General features: G+C 46.1%; 1 protein-coding gene across 2 annotated transcripts in view; it reads right to left on the bottom strand.

The window, feature by feature from the left end:
- PSMD9 (proteasome 26S subunit, non-ATPase 9) overlaps positions 1-14329 on the bottom strand; it is a 29222-nt gene that overhangs the window by 14398 nt on the left and 495 nt on the right. For both annotated transcript variants that reach the window (XM_073586002.1, XM_073586001.1), the window contains exons 2-3: positions 4445-4547; positions 2667-2860 (exon numbers count right to left, since the gene is read on the bottom strand). In XM_073586002.1, coding sequence (XP_073442103.1) covers positions 2667-2860; positions 4445-4547 — 297 coding nt within the window. The remainder of the gene's footprint in view (positions 1-2666; positions 2861-4444; positions 4548-14329) is intronic.

The following is a 14329-nucleotide window of genomic DNA, read 5'->3' as shown; positions in this document are numbered from 1 at the left end:
GCATGCAGATCTAATCCCTACCAATGTATCATGGACTAGAAATAGATGGTTAAATATTCACCTGCAATAACTGCAGATTAGGAAAACTAAGAAATCAGTGCATTATCTTCATGTAATATTACTCCAGTGGGTCAGTAAATACTATTAGCTTTCATACAAAGACTAGAAGTTGCACAAACCTTTGTAAAATGCGCTTATTATATGAATTGTGACTCCTATCGTATACAGTATTGTATCCTAAATATCCCTGTCATTACGAGATCTGAATCTGAGCTCGCGCGGCTCCGGCAGCCATTTTCCCGGAGGCCACCGCATCGTAGCAATGGAGCTGCCTGGGCCTCCGGGCTATGGGGAAATGCCGGAGGAGCCCCGACGCTGGACAGAGAGACGCCGCAGCCGCCCCCCAGCACAGCGCCCACACACTTGGACTAACAGGAGCTGCCGCCGCCGACCCCCAGCACAGAGCCGCCACACTGCTGAAGGAGGAGCCGCCGCACCGCTGCCACCAATGAGGTAAAAGGGGATGATAACACCACCTACACCCTCCCTTCTTCATCGGGACCACTCCCCCGCCATATGCACTCGGCGTATAAGACGACACCCGGCGTACAAGACGACCCCCGACATTTAAGCAGATTTTCAGGGGTTAAAAAGTCTTATACGCCGTAAAATACGGTAATCAAAACAATCTCTTTCAACATTGAAGCAAGTCTGGTGATCAGCAGTTTGTTGCAGCTACAGCTTTTAAAATCTCCAGGAATCGAGCAGTTAACATCTGGGTAAGTTGCACTAGTCCCCAGGGCCAGGACGAGGGGTAGTTGCACTTTGGGGGAAAATACCATCTGGCATTGCTGAAAGCCTGCGACCTCCCAGCGCTTTCCCCCAGCTGCAGGTATACAGCAGTGGCAGGCACTTAGGGGAGCAGTGTCAGTCACTGACACCACTCACTGCTTGTTCTGCCTGTGCCCCCCAGCCATCGCTCCCTGCCCACACTCAATTGTAGACGTTTGGGGTTTCCGTGTAAATCTCTGAAATACGTGATTCAGATGGAACCCTGGCACTGTAGACACCATAGGACCTGTGATCCGGCGGTGTCCGTCTTTTTAGGATTGCATAAAAGCACGGTCCGCCACAGTTTTGTGCACTCCTGAAAAGAAGAACACCGCTGGACAGAGGCCAGACAGACTTCTGTGAAGCACCTTGGCGTTCAAGGTGCTCTCCACACATCTAGATAAGTTACCCGAAGGGTCTAATTTCAAAAATGGTGATACCTATGGGGGGGGGTTTCCACTGTTTAGGCACATCAGGGACTCTCGAAACGGGACATGGTGTCCACTAATTATGCCAGCAAATTTTACATTCAAATAGTCAAATGGCGCTCCTTCCCTTCCAAGTGCCCAAACAGTCGTTTTCCATATATGGGGTATTGGCATACTCAGGAGAAATTGCACAAAAAATTTGGGGGTCCATTTTCTCCTGTTACCCTTGTGAAGTTTTTGTGAAAAAAAAAAAATACTGGAGTGGTGCTTTCAAATAAAAGATCTACTCAGTATTTAGCAGTGTTGCATTGCAGCGCTGGGTCCTGGGTTCAAATCTCACCAAGTACATCTACATGGGAGTTTGTATATTCTCCCTGTGTTTGCGTTGGTTTCCTCTGGGCGCTCCAATTTCCTCTCATGCTCCAAATACATACTGATACAGAACTTAGATTGTGAACTTCGATAGGGACAATAATGTCTGAAAAGCGCTGTAGAATAGGATGGTACTATATAAGTAAATACATTTCCCACTGCCTTACTAATCAAAATAAGCTCTTCCTTAAGTAATGGATTCATTTTAAGGGAAAATCCCTTTACAGTGAATATGTCTCCATAATTTTGCTGCCCCATCTGAGAGCAGCATGATGTAGGATCATATTTACTGATTTCAACTATGTATCACTTACTGGGCTGCATGGTATCATTTTGATAAAAATCAGTTTTATTTTCTGCAGATTCACAGATTCTCTGAATGCTGAGCCATGGATAACCCTGATACCACCTCTGAATGGCAGCTTTAGCTGTACACTGTGCAAAGGCAGAGAGCTGCTAATCACTGGTGGGGGCACAGTTATACAGAGATCATGAATATAGAGGACTACGTCAGCAGGTTTACTAGTCCCCTAATGATAATATCCTACTGATAAAACAGTGATTTTATTAAAACTACAGCAAGCAGCCCAGTAAGTGGAATCTCTATATTATGCTGCTCTTAGAATAAGTGGCCAAACCTGCTAACAGATTCCCTTTAAATCTTATATTTTAGAATAGAATGAGCAGAGACTTCAGTAATCCATGGAGTACAATTAAAGGTGCAAATATATTTATTTGCCACAAAGCAAAAGACAAACCATTACCTGCAGATGTCAGTGGTATAAACCTTTCATGTACAGTGTCTCCTGCACAGGTCAAGGGGACGGAAAACGTGTTGAAAACATTTAATAATGTTAAGTAACAAGGTTTCTGCACCCGCCTCTTTAATATATGCAGTGAATGCCCATAATGGCCAGCTTTTGCATTACTTTTCTTTACACTGCAAAGTACAGGAGCCATTAGAGCCTGCAATATCATGCCAGCAGAGACAATAATAGGGCAGGAGCGCAACCAACAAGGCATTCATTCACTTACACACATACTGGCTGGAGATCCTGGGGTGACTGCATCAACTTTGGCAAAGGCATTGGGTAAAGTTTGGTTGTGCTGTTGTGCTTCAGCCTTGGCCTCTGCCTCATCTTTCTTTCTCTTTTCTTTTTCTCGGGCATGTAAGTTGTGCAAGGCCTCTTCAATTTCTTTCATGATGGTTTGATGATCATTTTGCAAACCTAAAAATGTGATTAACAAAACTACAAACATTGCGTATAATGTCCCATGCACAAATTAGAATAAACTGTAGATAATCAAACTAATAACTAAAATGATCAGCCTGGTAAAATTAGGCTAGCTATAGATGTTACGATTATTGTGATCAAGGCAAAGGATTTTACTAAATCTTTGTACACGTTATCAAATATGACTGGTTCCAAGCAATGCATATCTGCTCCATATCTACTCTTCTCATCCATTCTTTAAATCTGGCAAAATAGTATAAAATCCAAAGCATAAGGCAATAACAGTAAAACATCAAAATAGCATGAAACTTGCAGGAACCTAGAAGACTAACAAGAAGCTACATTGCCAATTCTTTAAAAGGTCTAAACCCATGTGGCCACTGCACTGAAAGCCTGGCTACCGGAAGGCAATTAACTGTACTCCTCCCGGCAGCTTCCAACCTGCATTAATAGAGGCGTAGCTTCATCACCGCGCCCCAGTGCTGACTGACAGCTGACTCCATAGTGCATCAGTGCAGAGCTGGCTGTCAGTCAGTGCCGGGGGGGGGTTACAGCAGTGACTAAAGCCACACCGGCCACAGCTAATAATGAATAAAGTAAATTTCCTCCTGGTGGATGGTCTTTTAGTGAAGTGGCATTATGGCTTTAAAACGCCACTGACCTGCAGAGTGTTCCCGTATAGATTTTACCATGACAGGTTCACTTTAATTTTGTTTTTATCTTTTTAAACAGCATGTTAAAAGGGTTGTCCAGTACTCAGCCAAGCCCTTCTCAATCCCCATATTCCTCCACATAAAACAAAAACCTGTACTCACCTTGTATGTCTGCACCATTCCAGCGATGTCAGTGCCAGATCTCCTGGGACTTGAATGATGTTATCATCTCACATGAGCCTTAGCTTGAAAATTACATCCAGAAAAAATGTATGCTATTAGGCTATGTGCCCATGTTAGCGTTTTTAAATGCTCAGGAAACGGATCTCCTTCCCAGAAAACGCACGGAAAAGAAGCGCGTTTTTGATGCGTTTTTTCCGCATGTCTTCTGGACTATAGGAAATAGCCAAAAACGCGGACCTAAGCGGAAATTAATGAACATGCTCCGTTTACCGCTAAGCGTTTCCTTAGCGGTAAAAAATGCATCCATTGGCACAAAAAGGCCAAAATGCATTAAAATGAATGGGATGCTTCTTTTAAGCATTTTTGATGCGGTTTGACCCCGAAAAATGCATCAAAAATGCTTAAAAAACGCAAAGTGGGCACACAGCCTTACTGTTCTCTGGCCTCCTCCATAAGTCAGTTACATCTGAAGGAATCAAAGAGTGAAGAGGCCCATTAGTGGCCATTGATTGGCTGCAGGGATCGCGTGATGTTACGCAAGCCCAGACGTCAGTGCCGCTGTCACCAGAGGCGACTACAGACTGCTAATATTTTATGTGGGGGAATATGGTGTCTGAGAAGAGGTTGTAGGAAAGAAAACATCTGACTGGAAGCAGCCACTTGCGGACAATGCGGTGGCATAATTTGAAAACCCTGTTAAAACGTATACAACATGAACTTGCTGCAGAGAAGTAACACTCACAGATGATGTTGTGCCGCGCAGTCCGCACTTGATAAATATCAATGTCCGCTCTTGGGTATCCCTCTCTGTCAACCAGGGGCCCTTCCATTCCAATGTTCTTTTGCTGCAAGATTTAAAAAAAAAAAAAAAACCAATCATATAAATGTATAACAAATATAACTTTTCATTAAAAAAATAAAAGCCATACATTTTGCTTCACTTGAGTAACAAAAAAACCCTACTGTCCTAAAGAAAAAAAAGGAAACAGAACAAAACTAAAAATGCCAATATAATTATAAAGAAACATAACTGCTGCCCAGAATACTGATAGACTGACAGGTGGACACTTTTATTTTTTGATTGAAAACCATGCACAGCTCATTTACTGTGAAGAACGTATGTCATGGTCATAGTTTTTAACTGTGTACGTGAAGAGAATATGAAAGCAAGAGTGACAAAAACGACACTCTTTTGATCCCTCTCTGGTAAGTGGAAACTTCTGGAAATGCTCAAGTATGTGCCTAGTACTATTCCTGGCATATATCGTATTTTTATGGACTATAAGACGCACTGGACCATAAGACGCACCTAGGTTTTTTATAGGAGGAAAATAGGAAAAAAAATTTAAGGAAAAAATATTTAAAAACGTCTACTGAGCTGACACTTATGGGGGAGATCTGCTGTTGATGAACTATTATGGAGGAGATCTGCTGACACTTATGGTGGAGATCTGCTACTGGAGGGTCACAGGTTATGCAAAACTTGTATGGAGACTTGTACAGCTCTGCAGCTGTTGTCAAACTATAGTGCCCGTCATCCCAACTTATCCAAGCATGATGGGAGTTGCAGGTTTCCAACAGCTGCAGGGCCATTTTGACAGGTGGCCCTGCAAAGGAAATTGTTTATGTTAAAGAGAACCTGTAATCACAATTTAATCTGTTAGGCTGGGTCACACTTGCGAGTGGGATGCGAGAAACTCGTGCGAGTCTCTCGCATCAATACCTGGCGCTGCCGCCGGGACTCGGGACCGGAGTGTGCGGTTACATTTATTTCTATGCAGCTGAACACTCCAGTCCCGAGTGCCGGCGGCAGCACTGGGTATTGATGCGCGAGTTTCTCGCATCACACTTGCAAGTGTGACCCCGGCCTTAAAGTAAAAGTATGGCCATAATGGCCCTGTTATACTGATTTAATGGATACTTGTAGTGAAAAAAAATCTGTTGCCTGGCTCTTAATTCATTTTAGAACTTGTAGAGCAATATCCTATTCGTGCATCGGGGCGGGACTGTGAATAGGGTCCTCAGCCCATCCGCATTTGCATGAGCCCTTTTAATTTTCGCGGCAGAGCTGCCCTTGTCTTGGGCGGTACTTGCACACATTCATATCCCGGCACTCCTCAGCAAAATTGCATTGTGCGGTGCATGCTCAGATTGACCTCCAGCAATATGGCACGGTGGCTGTGCATGTGCAGATTGGGATCTTGGCTCAATGACAAGCCCAGATCTAGAGCTACAGTGCCTACAAGTAGTATTCAACCCCCTGCAGATTTAGCAGGTTTGATAAGATGCAAATAAGTTAGAGCCTTCAAACTTCACACAACAGCAGGATTTATTAACAGATGCATAAATCTTACAAACCAAAAAGTTATGTTGCTCAGTTAAATTTTAATAAATTTTAAACATAAAAGTGTGGGTCAATTATTATTGAACCCCTAGGTTTAATATTTTGTGGAATAACCCTTGTTTGTAATTACAGCTAATAATCGTCTTTTATAAGACCTGATCAGGCTGGCACAGGTCTCTGGAGTTATCTTGGCCCACTCCTCCATGCAGATCTTCTCCAAGTTATCTAGGTTCTTTGGGTGTCTCATGTGGACTTTAATCTTGAGCTCCTTCCACAAGTTTTCAATTGGGTTAAGGTCAGGAGACTGACTAGGCCACTCCAACACCTTGATTTTTTGCCTCTTGAACCAGGCCTTGGTTTTCTTGGCTGTGTGCTTTGGGTCGTTGTCTTGTTGGAAGATGAAATGACGACCCATCTTAAGATCCTTGATGGAGGAGCGGAGGTTCTTGGCCAAAATCTCCAGGTAGGCCGTGCTATCCATCTTCCCATGGATGCGGACCAGATGGCCAGGCCCCTTGGCTGAGAAACAGCCCCACAGCATGATGCTGCCACCACCATGCTTGACTGTAGGGATGGTATTCTTGGGGTCGTATGCAGTGCCATCCAGTCTCCAAACGTCACGTGTGTGGTTGGCACCAAAGATCTCGATCTTGGTCTCATCAGACCAGAGAACCTTGAACCAGTCTGTCTCAGAGTCCTCCAAGTGATCATGAGCAAACTGTAGACGAGCCTTGACATGACGCTTTGAAAGTAAAGGTACCTTACGGGCTCGTCTGGAACGGAGACCATTGCGGTGGAGTACGTTACTTATGGTATTGACTGAAACCAATGTCCCCACTGCCATGAGATCTTCCCGGAGCTCCTTCCTTGTTGTCCTTGGGTTAGCCTTGACTCTTCGGACAAGCCTGGCCTCGGCACGGGAGGAAACTTTCAAAGGCGGTCCAGGCCGTGGAAGGCTAACAGTAGTTCCATAAGCCTTCCACTTCCGGATGATGCTCCCAACAGTGGAGACAGGTAGGCCCAACTCCTTGGAAAGGGTTTTGTACCCCTTGCCAGCCTTGTGACCCTCCACGATCTTGTCTCTGATGGCCTTGGAATGCTCCTTTGTCTTTCCCATGTTGACCATGTATGAGTGCTGTTCACAAGTTTGGGGAGGGTCTTAAATAGTCAGAAAAGGCTGGAAAAAGAGATAATTAATCCAAACATGTGAAGCTCATTGTTCTTTGTGCCTGAAATACTTATTAATACTTTAGGGGAACCAAACAGAATTCTGGTGGTTTGAGGGGTTGAATAATAAATGACCCTCTGAATAAACTTTTCACAATTTAAAAAAAAATTAAACAAAGAAATAACATTCTTTTTTGCTGCAGTGCATTTCACACTTCCAGGCTGATCTACAGTCCAAATGTCACAATGCCAAGTTAATTCCGAATGTGTAAACCTGCTAAATCTGCAGGGGGTTGAATACTACTTGTAGGCACTGTATGTATCAGCGCCATTTTGATGGAGACTGCTGAAGCAGGAGAAGGAACTTGCTCCTGAGACCTCTCCACCACTGCTCCCCCCCACAGAGAGACTGGTAAGCTACATTCGTACTATAGAATGCACCCAGATTTCCCTCCCAAATTTTGGAGAAAAAAAAAAAAAATAGAATTAGACTTACCGGTAATTCGGTTTCTATAAACCTTCCACAACAGCATAGGAGGAGGTCGTCTCCACACCCTAATGGGGGACAGGAAGCACGAGAGGTTAAAAAGTCCCTCCCACCTCCCTCTCACCAGTGACTTATAACTGATTGCCATAGCACCGGTTCCCTTAAGATTCTCAGAATTTGTCCAAGAATACAGGGAGGGAAATAGTGGTGTCGTGGAAGGTTTCTAGAAACGGAATTACCGGTAAGTCTAATTCTATTTTCTCTAGCAACCTTCCACGACAGCATAGGAGGCATAACAACCTATACTGCACTAGGGGGGGGGGGGGGGACAATGGCCTGAAGAACTTTTCGGCCAAAGACTAGATCCCTGTTAGATACAAGGTCTAATCTGTAATGTTTGGTAAAGGTATGTAGGGAGGACCAAGTTGCTGCCCTACAAATCTGCTCTGAAGATGCGCCTGCCCTCTCAGCCCATGAAGTAGAGGTAGACCGCGTTGAATGCGCCTTGATCCCTGCAGGGGGAGTGATGTTTTGCGCCAGGTAAGCCTCAGAGATAGCTCTTCTAATCCAGTTGGCATTGGTGTTATTTGCCACCTTTTTTCCCCTTGTTTGGGCCAGAGGTATGGATAAATAGGTTGTGATCGACTCTATAGAGTTTGGTACACTCCAAGTAGTGGAGAACTATACGTCTTGCATCTAGCGTGTGAAACACCTCCTTTTTAGGGTTTGCTGGGTTCTGGCAGAATGAAGGAAGGATTATATTCTGTGACCTGTGGAAGTCAGACACAACCTTCGGTAGAAAGAATGGATCAAGAGAAAGCACTATGGAGTCATCTCTAACAGTTAGGTAGGGTTCCCTAACCGAGAGCTTGGAGCTCTCCCACTCGCCTTGCTGAAGTTATTGCTATAAGGAAGGCCACCTTACAGGTGAGGAGCTGAGAAGTACAGGATGACAAGGGCTCAAACGGAGATTGAGTGAGTCCCGTAAGTACCACATTCAAGTCCCATGTTGGGACAGCTATTAGTTTCTTTGGATGAAGTCTAGTGGCCGATGTCATGAATCTTCTTATCCACCTGTGGTTGGCCAAGTCACAGTCGAACATAGAACTTAATGCTGACACCTGTACTTTCAATGTGCTAGGTTTTACACCTAGTTCCAGCCCCCTCTGCAGGAAGTCCAGGATATGGGAAATGTTGGGCCTTTCTGGGTCAGGCCAGTCTGGTAGATGCCATGAAGAGAACTTCTTCCATATTTTATTATATATAGCGATAGTGACTGGTTTCCGATACTTCTGGAGAGTCTTTATTACCGCTTCCGATAGACCCCTGGCCCTCAGGATCTGGGCTTCAGTAGCCAGGCCGCCAACCTCATTCTCCGGAGGTTCGGGTGATGTAGAGGGCCCTGCAAGAGAAGGTCGTCTTGCGTGGGTAGGGTGAATGGCCCCTCCACCCGCAGTTCCGTTATCAGGGAGTACCAGCTTCTCTTTGGCCACAGCGGAGCTACTATGATGGTTGATCCTCCCGAATCTTCCTCTGGGTTGCGGCAAGGATTGGAACTGGCGGGAAGGCGTATGCTAGATGGAACCTCCACCTGTGGGCAAAGGCATCCACTCCCAGGGACCTGTCCCTAGGGTTTAGTGAGAAGTAGTTTTCCACGTGAGCATTCTCTCCTGAAGCTAATAAATCCACCTCGGGGAGGTCCCACCTGTCGACTAGTTTATGGAAGATTATTTTGTTCAGGGTCCATTCACTAGACTGGATGCTTTTTCTGCTTAGGAAATCTGCTTGAAGATTGGCGGTACCCTTCAGGTGAATTACCGTCAAAGAACGGAGGTGCTTTTCGGCGCAGGAAAATATTCGGTTTGAAAGGCCCTCCAGGCTGCTGGATCTCGTACACCCTTGGTGTTTGAGATGGGCTACTGTTGTTACATTGCCCGAGTAGACCCTGATATGCTGGCCCTGGACCAGGTGCTTTGCAGCCAGCAGAGCCTCCTCCACAGCCTTAAGCTCCCTGAAGTTTGAGGATCTTGCACTCACTTCCTGGCTCCACAAATCCTGGAATGGGTGTCGAGACACTACAGCTCCCCAGCCTTTTTTGCTGGCGTCTGTCGTTACTGTGACTAATGGGGTCTGAGACCAGCTGATTCCCTTGCACAATTTTTCATGGTCTAACCACCATGCCAGCGAAGCTCTCACTACCCCTGGGGTCTGGACTTTCCTGTTCAGGCAGGTGTGATCCCGGTTCCAGTTTTTTAGAATGTGGGACTGGAGCGTAATGGAGTGAGCCTGTGCCCAAGGCACCGATTGGATACAGGAGGTCATATACCCTAGTATGGACATAGCTGACCTGAGGGTCGGGGATCTCTGTTCCCTGAACTTTGAGATCCTTGATATTATGGATCTCCGGTGTTCCTCCGGGAGGAAGGACATTTGATTTTTTGAATCCAGTCGGATTCCTAAGAATTTCACCTTCTGGGAAGGTTGGATTTGCGACTTCTTTATGTTCGGGATCCATCCTAACGAGTGGAGAATGTCCAGAGTCTGAGTCACCTGTAGCTCCAGGAGCACAGTAGGAGGCTGCTATTATTAGTAGGTCGTCCAGGTAGGGTACAATACATATGCCCTGGCTTCTGATGTGGGACACAGCCTCTGTCATGATCCTGGAGAATACTCGAGGAGCAGATGATATCCCAAATGGAAGCACGTTGTACTGGAAGTGTTTTATTTCTGGATGGATCGCGAACATCAGATACTTCCTGTGGGATGGATGGATGGGGATGTGGAAATAGGCATCCTTCAGATCTATAGTAGCCATAAAGTAATCCTGCCCTATCAGAGGAATGGCAGTCCTTACCGACTCCATCTTGAATTTGTGGTATGCAATGTGTCGGTTGAGGCCCTTTAGATTTATTATTATCCTTGACTCTCCTGTGGTTTTTTTTTACTAGGAACAATCTGGAATAATGCCCTCTTCCTTGTTCCTCCACAGGGACCTGAGAGATGGCCTTTGACAGTAGAAGCTGCTGAATGCCGGAGTTTAGAGCTGGGATCTCCCAAGATGATAGGGAGGTGACTCTTATACCCCGCGGGGGATAGGATTCGGGCTCCAGCAGTAGGCACTCTCTGATCACACTGAGGACCCAGGGGCTGTTGGAAATCAACTGCTAGGCAAGAAAGAATCTCGAAAGCCTTCCCCCCACCGGGATAGTGTCATTGTTTTTCTTGGGGCTGCTGTTGTTGCTGCTGGGGGACCAGGATGTTCCTGCCTCTCCCTTTAGCGTAGCTACATCTTCCAGTCTTTCCCTTCCCTCGTGGTTGGGATGACTGATTCTGGGGAGCTCGAAAAAGACGTTTCCTTGTGGTTCTCTGCTCGGGAAGCACCTTCTTTTTGTCTGTGGCTTTTTCCAGAATTTTGTCCAAGGTAGGGCCGAAGACATGTTCACCTTTAAAGGGTAAAGCACATAGTTTAACCTTGGATGTAATGTCTCCGCTCCACGTCTTAAGCCAGAGGGCTCGTCTGACAGAGTTTGATTGCACCATGGCTCTGGCAGAAGTACGGATCATCTCCATTGATGCATCTGCCAGGAAGCCCGTAGCTCTCTGCAAGATAGGGAGTGAGTTAAGGAGGTCACCCCTTGGGGTACCATGCGAAATTTGGATCCCTAGTTCCTCAATCCATTGAAAGAGGGACCTAGAGACACAAGTGGATGCAATTCCTGATTTCAAGGTGGCCGCAGGGGTTTCCCATTTTTTCCTCAGGAGGCTTTCAGCTTTACGGTCCATCGGGTCTCTAAGCTCAGGCGCATCATCAAATGGTAGAACCGTCTTCTTTACCACCCTTGCCACCTGGACATCAACCTTCGGGATGTCCCATTTAAACCCCTATCCTTCCAGAGGAAATCTATGACGGAGCTCTGAAGGGGCTGAGTAGCGTTTCTCAGGGTATTCCCATTCCTGGGAGATCATGTCTGCTATGCTTTTATGAACTGGAAAGCCTGCTCGTTTAGGTCCTTCATATCCCCCAAACATGCGATCCTGTGCTGTTTGCGTGACAGGTTCCTCTTCTAGGCCCATAGTGGCGCGTACTGCGCTAATCAACTCCTCCACGTATTCTGTGGAAAGGAGATACCTTCTAACGTCAGGTACCCTAGAGGTCCCTGGTTGCTCCCAATTTACGGAGCTCGAGTTGAATGATCTCTCCGACTCAGATTCTGAATCCTCCACCTGAATCCTCCGCTTTTTTCAAGGTGGTGAGACCATAATTGGAGGGGGTGGAGGTAGCGGCTAAAGAGGTCTGAACCTGATGGGTGACCAAGCTGCGGATCTCGTCAATTAATGACGGGTGCTCAGCCCTGACTTTTTCCGTGCATGCCTGACATAACTTTTTCTCCCAATTAGAGGGAAGCTTCGTACTGCATATGGCACACTTTGCCAATTTGCTGGAGGTATTGGTGCTTTTATGGGCAGACTTTTCTCCCTATAAAAAGAGAGGGGGAGAAGTATTTTGAGGACCTCTATCCCGGATCGCACCACTAGGACCCACCCCAGATAACACTCACTGTGGCTGGGGCAGCGCTGGGCTCTGCAGATGCAGGGCAGGAAGAACCTCCATGACAGCAGGGGATTTGCTTACCTGTCGGCGTCTTCCGGCGGGTTAATAACGGGTTAACTCCGCCCTCAGCGCGTCAGTTTGATTCCTCCTCCTCCTCCCTGGGTCCTGGAGCTGGCACAGCAGGCGCCGGCGAGCTCTGCGCGCTGGCAGCAGGATGGGGGCCGCCATGACAGCTCCACATACCCCGGAAGTGACCCGTTCGCATGACGTCACCTCTGGGTCTCGCCAGCACGCAGGGGAGGAGGAGATACCGGAGAGCTGCGGGAGGCCTCCGGTGGGGATCACTGGCCCGCTTTACTCCCCAAAGGGGAGCGCGGGAGGGCCAGGAACGGTCCCGGATTCAATAGAAGGTGGGAGCAAAACGGAGGAGGGAAGGCTGCGCCACCGACCACCACTGCCCGGCTCTGAAACTTTTCCTCAGGTATGCTATAGCAGCCGGCCAGACAGCACACCAGACCTCTCCATGCCCCATGGGGGACAGGAAAGACACTGGTGAGAGGGAGGTGGGAGGGACCTTTTAACCTCTCATGCTTCCTGTCCCCCATTAGGGTGTGGAGACGACCTCTTCCTATGCTGTTGTGGAAGGTCGCTAGAGAAAAAAGTGCATCTTATAGTACTCATTACAGTCTATAGGCCTGCTCTCTTGTCCATATATTTGTGCAGACTGTCTGAATTAAAAAGAAAAAAAAAAAAAGACATGTCCATTATAGATCAGAGGATCAAACTTACATTCAAATAAATGGGTTAATATTATATAACAGACAGCAAATGGATGCAATCTGAGTGCAGTCTATTTTTACTGTTTAAATACCGTCAGACTTTCCATAGATGTCCGGGTTCTACACTGCAGCGACATTGTGCAGCTGCGGGAGCAGGGAGCCGACTGTCAACTCAGAAGGACATCCCATTAAAAAAAGGTAGAGATGGTTTGTTTATGGGTTTGGCTTCCGGACCGCTGTATACACATAGCTGAACAAGTGCTCTGTATACAGTAATAAAAAGCGCTAGTGGAACGTCCTCCTCTGACCCAGTGCTAATATCATCACTGGATTGAGGGACGGTACAGGAGCCGCTGGGTCCTCAGAGATCCAGTCAGCTCTGAGGCTGAAGTTTCACGTGTAACGTGGGTCACTATACCTGCCCCAGTTACAAGGGAAATAAAGTTAAAATGTCCCTCAAAAAGTCTTTTGTGACCTTATGAGGTACACCTTGGATGAAATAAAATAGCAGGAAAAAAAATGCTTTCAATCCACATTGCTGTAACTAGCCCTTCCTATGTTGAAAAAAAAATGTCTGCGTTCAAAATATAAAGATAATTATTACAAAGAGTGGGACAAATTTTAAAATGTACATCAGTGGTCTTTTGTGGTCACAAATTAAAAACATCTGGAAAACGGTAATTTTTTCCCACAAAAGCTGTTAAAAAAAAAAATGCTTATTCTGGAACTGGGAACATTGCCCGATCTTGTACTGGTAAATGGGTAAGACCCTTGAAAAAGTTGTATTTTTTTCCGGCATATTGGGACCAAAAACTAATGAAAACCTGATTTTGCACATGGATGTAGAAAAACAAAGCAGACGGTTTACTGAGGCCTAATGTTTGTAGCAGTGTGAACAGGAGCCGGGCGCAGGCTGTCCCTACACATCACAAGGCAGTTTCAGAATAATAGAACCTGAAAGTTCTGCTTTCCTTTTTTACCAGAAACAATGCCACTTCCGCATCATGACAGCGTATCCCCATTCATTTCAACGTAAAGCTACACAAAGCTTCGTCGTCACACGGACTAATGTGCTGCTCTTTCTGGAAAAAAGGAAAAAGCCTTCATGAAAACTCTGTCATGCACATAGCAGCCAATCACAGCACAGCTTTCATGTTTTAAGTGCATTATTACAATGAAAGGGTCACTGTGACTGGTCACTTTGGGAGACTAGGTCAGGTCTGCTGACTTTCCTTTTTTTTTTTTTAATATTGGAGAAATCCTTCGATTGAAAATATTACAGCAAAATAACCTCAAAA

Source organism: Dendrobates tinctorius, unplaced genomic scaffold (assembly GCF_039654945.1).
Source record: "Dendrobates tinctorius isolate UK_male_01 unplaced genomic scaffold, ASM3965494v1 ptg000090l, whole genome shotgun sequence".
In the NCBI taxonomy this organism is placed as follows: Eukaryota; Metazoa; Chordata; class Amphibia; order Anura; family Dendrobatidae; genus Dendrobates; species Dendrobates tinctorius.
The sequence above is the reverse complement of the archived record's forward strand: the minus strand, read 5'-3'. Positions and strand labels throughout refer to the sequence as shown.